Genomic DNA, 11,255 nt, shown 5'->3' with positions numbered 1-11,255 from the left:
TAAGATTTGAATGATAATGTAACATTCATATTTTAACATTGTATGTGGAAGAAATGTCATGGTATTTTTCTTTAAAACCTAAAAAAAAAAAGTATTTTCATTATTATGCCAATAACTTGGAACTTATATAGTACATACTGTATAGTATGTTGCTCCAGTGATCCAAGGTGGAGAATGCTCTGAAAATGCATGCGGGTGATGCGGCCCACCTAGCTGACCACTTAACACAGCAGCCGAATGGCTACCGTCTTCAGTGGTTTATGGGTGGGCCACGGACGCTTTCGAGATTTTCATCCAGAGAGAGATCCAGAGAATGCAGAGAACCACTGATCTAAGGTAGAACAGTAGACTTCTGACTGAAACGGTCACAGTTCAAATAGCAGCGCATTGAAACATGACGTAAAACATTTTTAAATCACCTTCCACCTGGAGCGGAAAGGTGGGCAAGGAGAGAAAATGAGAGAGAGGATAAGTTTGGCTGTTGTCATGTTTTCAATCGAGATTTTAATTAATTTATGTATTTTTAAGTTTATTTGATCAATTTAACTTAAAAGGAAAACTGTTGTTTCATAATTCAACACACACACACACACACACACACACACACACACACACACACACACACACACACACACACACACACACACACACACACACACACACACACACACCAGAAGAACCAGAAGAACCAGAAGTAATGCCCACTACCTAACACACTCCTATCCACACACAGAACCAGAAAATCATGTAATCTCGGAGGATATAAAACCAAACCGAACTCAGTCTGTTAATCAGACAGTCAGCTGCAAAATGCCACAGCAGGGAGTTCAACGGCACTGGGAGCAGATGTGTTGTTCTATATGTCTGGATCTACTGAAGGATCCAATGACTGTTAACTGTGGACACAGCTATTGCAGCAGGTGTATTGAGGTATACTGGAATCAAGATGATCAAGGCTGGAGATCCAGCTGTCCTCGAGGATGGAGATTCAGCTGTCCTCAAGGATGGAGATTCAGCTGTCCACAGTGCAGAGGGCAATTCATCCTAAGCCAGGTCTGAAGACGACAACATATTGGCTCAGGTGGTGGAGAGTCTTAAGACAAGACTCCATGCTGTTCCTCCTGATCACACAGGTTGGATCACAGCTATGCTGGACCTAGAGATGTGGCCTGTGATTTCTGCACTGAAACAAAAAAAAAGATAGATAGATACCTTATCCCGCAGGGGAAATTCAGTAAAATAGCACAGAAAAGCTGTGAAGAGTTGTCATCAGGGTCTTTCAAGCTTCAGGAGAACATCAGCTGCTCTCATCACGACAAGGTGAGGAAGGTTTTCTGCTGTACTGATCTATCTGTTATCTGTGCTCCATGGAAAAACAGAAAGGTCACAAAACGATCTCAGCTGCGGCAGAAAGGACCAAGAGACAGGAAGAGCTTATATGAGTCGGCAGAACACCCAGCAGAGAATCCAGGAGAGAGAGAAAGACGTGAAGGTGCTTCACCGGGAAGTGGAGGCCATCAATCACTGTGTTGATAGATAAGTGGAGGACAGTGTTGCCATCTTTACTGAGCTTATCTCTTCCATTGTGAGAAGACGATTTGAGGTGAGGGAACTGATCAGAGACCAGCAGAAACGTGATGTGAGTCGTGCTGAAGAACTGGAGGAGAGGAGGTTACTGAACTGAAGAGGAGACATGCTGAGCTGGAGCAGCTCACACACACAAAGGATCACATCTATTTTCTATCTCCCTCTCAACGATCGCCGAATCTACACACCTAGTCTAGTCAGCAGCAATGTTTGTCCTCTGAGCTACTTTGAAGATGTGACATGTGGCTGAGTCAAAGATGAGGGACAAAGTTTATTCTTAAAGAGGAAGGGACAAACATCTCGATGTTTTAGTGTCGACACCACCAGAACCCAAGACCAGAGCTGAGTTCTTACAATATTCATGTCCAATCACACTGGATCCAAACACAGCACATCAATGCCTGTCTAAAGGGACCAGAAAAGTAACAAGAATGAACAGACAACAATCATATACTCATCACCCAAAGAGATTCATTAAATTGTCTCAGGTTCTGAGTAGAGAGACTGCAGTGGCTGGGAGGTAGAGTGGAGTTTATGGTGACACTGTTGGGTTGTTATGTGTTATTAAATAGATCCCAGAATAATATACATATTTTTAAATCGCTCTAGATGTCAGCCTCCAAAAAGTAAATCGGTTAATGTAAAAAGCTTTAATGATATATTCATTGTATTTGTCTAGTGCAGTGGTTCTCAAACTTTTCAATGTCAAGGACCCCCAGATTAATATATATTTGGCCACGGACCCCCATTTGAAAAAGTTTTGTGCCAGGGACCCCTGTACAAGATTTGTGTTGTACAGTTGTATTTTTTTATAGCCAATCTACAATCTCACAACATGTCACATTGCACGCGCTGTGAGCTTGTAGATTGACTATTTTCAAATAGCCAATGTACAGTAGGGTTAAAGTCGTTAAACAGATTTTGATGCTACTGTCTATTAATTCATTTAGCTGGGGACCCCCTGGAACCCCCTCAAGGACCCCTGGGGATCCCCGGACCCCACTTTGAGAACCACTGATCGATCTATCATTTGTTAATAATCTGTTTTACTATTTTGTTATCTTGCATTTTGTTAATGGAAGAATTTGTCTTATATCTCGTTTTGTCGTTATGTCATTATTTTGTGCTTGGGTTTGATAATTCAGTAGGACTAAATAACACTCAATTATATTGATTTATTTTGTTCATATGTATATTCTCTGAATAAACATCACAAAAAACAAAGGCCCGTTGGAATTTCATTATTCTATTTTATTTAGTGATGTAAACCAACATGATACTATTTGTGTATGACTGTATTCAATTGTGTTTGCATTATTATCCTCCTATGTTATTGTCTTTAGCTTCTATTTTCCCTGACAGTGTGTAGTGCAAAGTGGTGGTGGAAAGTAACTAAGTACATTTACTCAAGTAGGCCTACTGTATTAAGTTCAATTTTGAGGTACTTTTACTTTACTGGGGTGTTTCCAATTTTCAATACTTGTACTTCTATTTCACTCACTACATCTCAGAGGCAAATATTGTACTTTTTACTCCACTACAATTATTTCAAAACTTTAGTTACTAGTTACTTTGCTGTAGATTTGAATTACTATTACAAAATATTCATTTCAGCCCTATTTAAACTTTGGCTATTTGAAAATACACGATCTACAAGCACACAACGCGTTGAGAGCTTGTAGATCTGCTACTTTTTCAAAATTGTATACACTTGGAAACTTGTGAAATGGGACCTTCTGCATAATGAGTAGCCTACTTTTACTTTTGCTTCTTTAAGTAGCCTATATTTTGATGACAAAACTTGTTTACTCAAGTAGCCTATAGATTTTAAATACCGAACTTGTACTTTAACAGACTAATTATACAATAAGGTATTGATACTTTGACTTGAGTAAAAAATGTGAGCACTTCTTCCATCACTGCCCCCCGCCACCAACAGCAGCAGCAGCAGCACCAGCAGCAGCAGCAGTAGCGCACTGAGCGCAGTGCCTCCGCCCCATTGGTAGAAAGTTACACAGACAGTGTTCACACGAGCCATTCGCGTGTGGGGCGCAGCCTCTATAAATAAGACCAGAGGAGGGTTGCGCGTCTGGCTACTTACTGACAGACAGCCTACTATAAACTTTGAAAGGAGTATCATGCGCATAGGTGCTGCTGGGTGTCTGTTTTTCTTCTTTTTTTGAGGGGTTCACACTTTACAGGAGATAAACTGTCATCTTAAATTCTAAAGGCTTTTTTTTTTTGTCACGCACCAAAAGATCCGTTATTTTTTTCGGTGTGGGTTATATTATAGCCTTTAAACTTGGAAGATGCCGGCCGGTACTTTTGAAAGGACGTCCCCATCTTCCGTCGCTGCCACTCCGGCCAGCCTCCACTCAACACCCGAGAAAGCCAGGACTCCTTCTGAGAATAGAAAGGTAGGCTATAACTCTAATCAGTGGTGGAAAGTACCCAAGTATATTTACTCAAGTACTGTAGCCTATTTAAGGACAATTTTGAGGTATTTTTTTACTTTCTTCAGTATTTACAAATTTCAATACAATTAACTTCTACTCCACTACATCCCATAGAGGCAAATATTGTAGGCTACTTTTACTCCACTACAATTATTTGAAAACGTACTTTACTAGTTACTTTGGAGATTTTGATTATTATTACAAAACATACATTAACCAATCAGCCCTATAAATTTCGGCCATTTGAAAATAGCCGATCTACAAGCTCACAATGCCTCTTGATGTGATGGCATATTGTGAGCTTGTAGATCTGATATTTTCAAAAGATTTGTATACATTTGAAAATGTTGACTTCTATACTTTTATGTACTTTACATTGCAGTATTGATACTTTTACTTATTAAACTAAAACATTTCAGAAGCCTACTTTTTTCACCATTGATTTCTAATAGTCTAGCTAGCCTATAGCATAATAACATACAAACAGTTTATTCTATTTACACAGCCGGCTTTCCGTCGTTATTTAAATCAAAATGTGAAAACTTTCAATCTTAACGGACTAATTGTTTCTCTCTCTTTAAAGTCATCCAAACCAATTATGGAGAAAAGGAGACGTGCACGCATCAATGAGAGCCTGGGCCAGCTGAAGACTCTCATCCTGGATGCACTCAAGAAAGACGTGAGTAGTTCATAACCCCAAAGGGTTCACATTTAATCCTATTATCCTAAAACAGATCATATCATATTATCCTACAACAGGTTCATATTTAATCCTGAAACTCCATTGAATTCATGGAAATAGAGACCCCCTCATATCCGTTTTGTGAAGAAAAAAATTGAGAAAAATTGACAAGGAGAATGACATATTTTACTACTCTTATGGGTAAATGCCAGGACAAATTTGTAGCCTAATACAGTACATGTGCAAATACAGTGACAAATACCCCAACAACAACTAAAATTAAGGCACCATTACCATTATTATTATTATTATTATTATTATTATTATTATTATTATTATTATTATTATTATTTATTATTTATTATTATTAATATTATTATTATTACATTTATTAATGTTATTATTATTAGTATTAGTATTAGTATTAGTATTAGTATTAGTATTAGTAATTAGTATTAGTATTAGTATTAGTATTAGTATTAGTATTATAAAGGAAACTTTTAAAGGTCCCTAACACATGGGACCTTATCAAAATGTCTCATGTTATCGTGTTATTGCTGATCTTATGAGAGTATAATGTGATGTGTTTATCAGTGGGTCATCTCATTCAGGAACTAAATCATATTTTCTTAACGTAGAGCTCAAGACATTCAAAACTGGAGAAAGCAGACATCCTGGAGATGACAGTCAAGCACCTCAGGAACCTGCAGCGACTCCAAATGACTGGTATGTATAACTAACTGATGTATGCACACAGTGCATGAAATCATTTTTGGATGACTAAAGCCTAACTTAAAGGAGAATTTTGGACTAAAGTTTTCTTACCTTTTCTATGACGTTATGATATCTTAGGATGAATGGTACAGTAGAAAAAATTCATAACTCCACCCCTGAGCCGCCACAGCTTAAAAGGTGCGCGGATAGGCCTTAGGTTAGATCACATATTTTAATAGCTTTTTTTTTTTTTTTAATTGGTGAGATCTGACGTTCATAGTGACTGAACACTATGCAACCAAAAAAAAAAACAGAAGTCTCGCTAGACGAGATTTCAATCTCGAGATTTCAATCTCGTCTAGTGAGACTTCTGTTTTTTTTTTTTTGGGGGACAGTGTTCTTTCACTATGAACATCAGATCTAAAAAATAAAATAAAAAAAAAAGCTATTAAAATATGTGATCTAACCTAAGGCCTATCCGCGCACCTTTTAAGCTGTGGCGGCTCAGGGGTGGAGTTATGAAAATGTTCTACTGTACCATTCATCCTAAGATATCATAACGTCATAGAAAAGGTAAGAAAACTTTAGTCCAAAATTCTCCTTTAAGCATGATTTATACTTTGTGGTATGATGGTGTCACAGGTCAAAAATAGCCACGTGTGTACAATGTGTGTGGACACATCATACAACAATGTATGTAGGCTATTCCTTTTGGCAAGCAACACCGGCTTTGCGGAGAAATAAATTAAGCTTAAAGGGGAATTTTGGACTAAGTTTTTCTTATACCTTTTCTATGATGTTATGATATCTTAGGATGAATGGTACTGTAGAAAAAATTCATAACTCCATCCCGGGTCCGCCACAGCTTAAAACGTGCGCGGATAGGCCTTGCGCTAGATCGCATAATTTAATAGCTTTTTTTTTTTTTTGCTTTTTTTTTAGATCTGACGTTCATAGTGACAGAACACTATGCAACCAAAAAAATAGTCTAAGTCTCGCTAGACGAGATTGAAATCTCGAGATTTCAATCTCGTCTAGTTTTTCTTTTTGTTTTTGACAGTGTTCTGTCACTATGAACGTCAGATCAAAAAAAAAAAGAAAAAAAAAGAAGCTATTAAAATATGTGATCTAACGCAAGGCCTATCCGCGCACGTTTTAAGCTGTGGCGGACCCAGGATGGAGTTATGAAAATGTTCTACTGTAGGCCTACCATTCATCCTAAGATATCATAACATCATAGAAAAGGTAAGAAAAACTTAGTCCAAAATTCTCCTTTAAGTTACGTTATGTTACAGCTTCAACTTTAGCACTATATGTCCTCTAATATGTGTTACCTAGACGTGGTTCTCAAACATTTTCATGTCAAGGACCCCCAAATTGAATTTGGCCACAGATCCCCATATGAAAATATTTTGTGCCAGGAAACCCCCACCCCCCCTGCCCCTTTGGGACAAGCTCACAATGCATAGCGCTGCGAGGAGTTGTGAGTTTGTGGATTGGATCATTGAATAGCTTAAAAATCAAATGGGCTTGCTTAAACTACTCCTAATGTTGCTGATGATGACCCCCTGGAGCCCCCTCAAGGACCCTTGGGGGCCTCTGGACCCCACTTTGAGAACCAGTGACCTAGACTATGTTGCCCCTCAAAATTGATTACACAGACCTCCTAAACAACTATTCTGAATGGATGTATTAGTCATCATCATGACACGCAATACCATTATATAATATGGAATCTGTTCCGGTTTTGTCAACAGCTGTAAACACAAATCCAGGCGCCATGGGCAAATACAGAGCAGGGTTCAGCGAGTGTGTTGGAGAAGTCACCCGTTTTCTGTCAACGTGTGAGGGGGTGAACGCAGAGATAAGAACCCGGCTCCTTGGCCACCTGGCCACCTGCGTGTCGCAAATCAACGTTGTGAACTTCACCGCTCAGCGGCAGGTGCCCATATACACGTCACATCCGTCACCACCCGGACCCGGACAGGCGAGTGTGCAACAGGTCAACGGGATTCCTTGTAAAAGTGGTCCAGTAATGAACATCTTTCCAGAAGCTGTCAAGCTGTATGGTGGACTCCAGGTTGTACCAACCACCGAAGGACAATTCGCATTCCTCATTGCCAGCACGGCACTTGCACCCATGAGCTTGCAAAACTGTCATCCTGCATTGGTGTCGGCCATGTCACCTGTTGTGCCTCCTCCAGTCATCTCAGATTCAGTGTGGAGACCGTGGTAGGGAATCAACAGGTTTAGGGGGGAAAAGGGACACTTAGACAAAAAGAGTATAATTTTTGTATATTTTCTGTAGGCCTCTGGTTTCGAAATACTTGACAGCGATGTTTACATGCAATTGCTTTTGTTTTTTAAGTATACCAGTGACATGGTCTCCGTGTCTTTGACAAACTGTAATTATTGTGGTGTATAGAATTATTGAAAAGCTCTTAAATATCTTCATTTTGTTGTTAATAAAATCTTTCTGATATGTTTGATACTACTTTGGACCTAGTGTCACTTTTGTCAACCCAAAACACAAGTGCATCCCCCTGGTGTCGTCGCACTTGTGTAAAAGTGCTGCGAATGCACCACAATGTCTCTCATAGGATGTGATGGCAACAGGGAAAGCTGTTTTCTGACTGGTATTAAATAACTCTTATATGAGGTAAGGAACATGAGAGGTTGTGAGAACACTTCTGAGCCCAACATGCAGCCAGTCCAGCGAGGAAGGTGGGCCAGCAGGTCTGTCCCACACGTGCAAACCTGTTTGCTTTCCTTGATGGGAAATTCTGCTGATATAATGAGCACACCACAATGGAAATCAGCTCTCAAGCTTTTCTTGTGTTTTATCCCTTTGACAAATATGTACACATATATGTTGCACGTATATGCATTTTTGTCAATAAAAACGTTAAATGTCACAGGGTGTGATAGTGAACTTAAGGAAAGGGCAATAGCAAGATTGGAACTTAATACGACACCTCCAATCTACCTTTGTCTGTGATAGATCGGTCTACGTGCAGTCTGCAAAGTAACTTTTTTTCCTTGCATGGATTTCCCCAGCCTTAAGTACGCATTTTAAATTTGATCTAATCCTTTCCTCAAGCGTTGCAAAGCTAACTGGAAATCTAATTAAAAGGGATTTGCATCCGCTTATTATTTTCACATAGGAAGTGTGTGTTTGCACATGGGATCTCATAGGCTTAACAGCAGCAGTCGGCTGGGAGTGTAGTGTAGTCGCACCCCAAGCCACACCGCTGTCCACTTAGCGGACAGTTAAAGGCCTTAGAGCCCCAGCGTGTGTCCAAGACATGGTGCTCACACAGCAGGCCACAGGGAAAGCTGGATCAGAGGTCACAGGTGCCCTCTTATTCAGACTCACAGGACAGAGCATCTCCAACAGCATGGAGCCCTAAATCTGGCAAACCATCAACAAACCTCGCAACCCATCACCACATAGCAAGCATGGGGCCTCCCTTTGACACCATCAAATACCGATGCCTCCACAGGCAAACACCACAATCCATGACAAGTTATTGCTGATTTGTTATTCATGGAATTTTAGGGATTCATTCATAGGATTAGAAACCGCAGTGTGTTTCAAATCTTGTTACTAAAAGAACTGAACAAAACATCACCACTAGCATCAACCTATGGAAACGTTGCATTAATCTCCCAAATGTTTTCCTTTTTCAAATTAATCTTTGACACATACTCAGTAACAAACAGTGTTAATGAGTACTCCTTGTCGTGTGCAAACGATACAGTCAATTAACTTTGCATCTCTGTTTTTGGCCAAAAAGAGAGCAGACTGCCAGCGAGGGAGCGCCAGAAAGACAAAATAGAAGCACCGCTATCAGGGAAGCTTTTGAGAAGGGCCCCCGAAACACAAAAACAAAGACTGGCCCCTCAGTGGCTCAATGGCTCCTCTCTTTGTGGCCCTCTCCATCTCCATAAAGAACCTACCCCTTGTTTATCCAGGAAGAGCTTTAATGGGCAGGAGGGGGAGGACCATGCTGTCAGTTTCACCACGCCATAGAAGGCTTATTGTTGAGGACTCCCAAAGGTCTTGGTCTGGAGGCTTCAGGAGAACTCTTCAGACCAGGCCATGGTCTTTGGTGATGAGGAGAGTAGTTGCTTCTGTCCATCGCTGTGGGATAATCTATAGCTGCGATGCACAATGGGGAACTTGAAGTGGTTTTGGATGGGGCAGCTTGAGCAGATGAGCCTCATTCGTGAGGAAATAATATGTTCTGTTTACCAGCGTTTGCACCTCCCACCCTCTTTGGTCTCATTCTTTCCCATCCCCCTAATCACAGCATCCAGTATTTTCTCAAACCTTTTAAAAGGGAGGATGGCGAACATGGAACGTGCTGAGGGCCAAGAGAATAGAGAGCAGACTGGATAACCCCCCCATGTCACTGTGCTCCATGATTGATGGTCAGTCCTCACAAAGACAGTGACAACACTGACAGCATCCCTGTTATGGGCTTCATCTCCTTGTGACACACACCGGAAACCTCAGCCGCCAGCATCTCTGCAGTGAATCCGGCCAGTATTGTTCTTAGGGTTGTTATGATGTTTAATGGGGGTCGGACTCGTCGGCAGTAGTTCACATCAAGGCTAATGCATGGATTATGCGTTGAATGAGGGGCATTCACTGTTTGTCGGCTCCAATTCATTGGTTTTTGATTTAGCAGGTTGTTTTCGCAACGAGGGACACAAAATGCTGGAGCGCACACAGTTGTCGGGGTGAGCGCCGTGTCAGCATGGCGTGATAACACTGAAGTCGCAGGATTTACGACCGCAGACCCGCGCCGCTGCGACGATGGCGGTATCTGTTAAACCAAATAACTGTGGTACTACATCACCACTTCAAAGGAGACGTTGGGTTGGATGTCAGAGGGGTGCGCAGGGGGAATCCTGTTCCTCCTGCCTTCCTCGTTTCTACAACATTTGGCCATCTGCCCATGAGGCCTTCTGAACAGGACCATGTTATTAACACGTCAAAAACAAAAACACAGGATACAGTCTGATGATGTTTAGTGTGAATACATTTGATATATGTTTGTGTTCTGTTTCTGCCAGTGGGAGGCTGCTCTGCAGGTTTGAAAGCTTTTATACAATTTAAACAGTGCCATATCATTCCCCAGCATCTATGAGGAATGGATGTTGATAGTTTCTTTACTATTATTATTATTATTATTATTACACAGCCCCCCCTTATGGAGAAAACAAGCCATTTTTGGGTGGGTTGCCATAAAAAATTACAGTATTTTACTGTAGCACATTGTTTAACAGGAATCATTAGGGCCTCCTTAGCAAGGACGAAAGTGTGACGTCACACTTGGGAACATATCACATGACTTTTACTTATGGAATTGATAGCAGCAAGTGCCATTTTTAAGCTTTCATTATTTTCCCATCTCTTAGATAAAATGCTACTGCGCTTACTTATTATTACAATATGACTCCTTTAATGTTAGCGTGTATAATATACAGTAGTTGCCTCTGAAAGCATGAAAGGAGATGAATGGAGGGTTATTATACCCAAACATGTCATCGTCACAAACCGAGTGATGTATGTGACATACAAGGTACACAAGAGTATACACATAAGTAAAATGCAAAAAAAATAAATTACTTGAAATTAAATGCAATAAAGTAAATAGACATTAACAGAAACAACAATGATGTGTGAATAAATGGTAAGTATCAGTAGTGTCTGCAATGTATGGATGAATGTGGATGAATGTGGCGTGTGCGTGTGGGAGTGAATAAGGAAACCAAACAAACATTTGCTCACTGGAGGAGAAGAGAGA

General features: G+C 40.5%; 1 protein-coding gene across 1 annotated transcript; it reads left to right on the top strand.

The window, feature by feature from the left end:
- Nucleotides 1–3,896: 3,896 nt before the first annotated feature.
- On the top strand, nt 3,897–7,675 carry LOC308093452 (transcription factor HES-1-B-like; the record flags this gene model as incomplete). Its single annotated transcript, XM_080439790.1, has 4 exons — nt 3,897–4,004; nt 4,627–4,722; nt 5,364–5,451; nt 7,197–7,675. 4 exons carry the CDS (start codon nt 3,897–3,899, stop codon nt 7,673–7,675), a joined length of 771 nt encoding a protein of 256 aa, XP_080295916.1.
- Between the last annotated feature and the right edge of the window lie 3,580 nt (nt 7,676–11,255).

This window comes from Gymnoscopelus braueri, assembly GCF_963280865.1.
Source record: "Gymnoscopelus braueri genome assembly, chromosome: 10".
Classification (NCBI taxonomy): domain Eukaryota; kingdom Metazoa; phylum Chordata; class Actinopteri; order Myctophiformes; family Myctophidae; genus Gymnoscopelus; species Gymnoscopelus braueri.
This window is presented reverse-complemented; position numbering and strand designations above follow the sequence as displayed.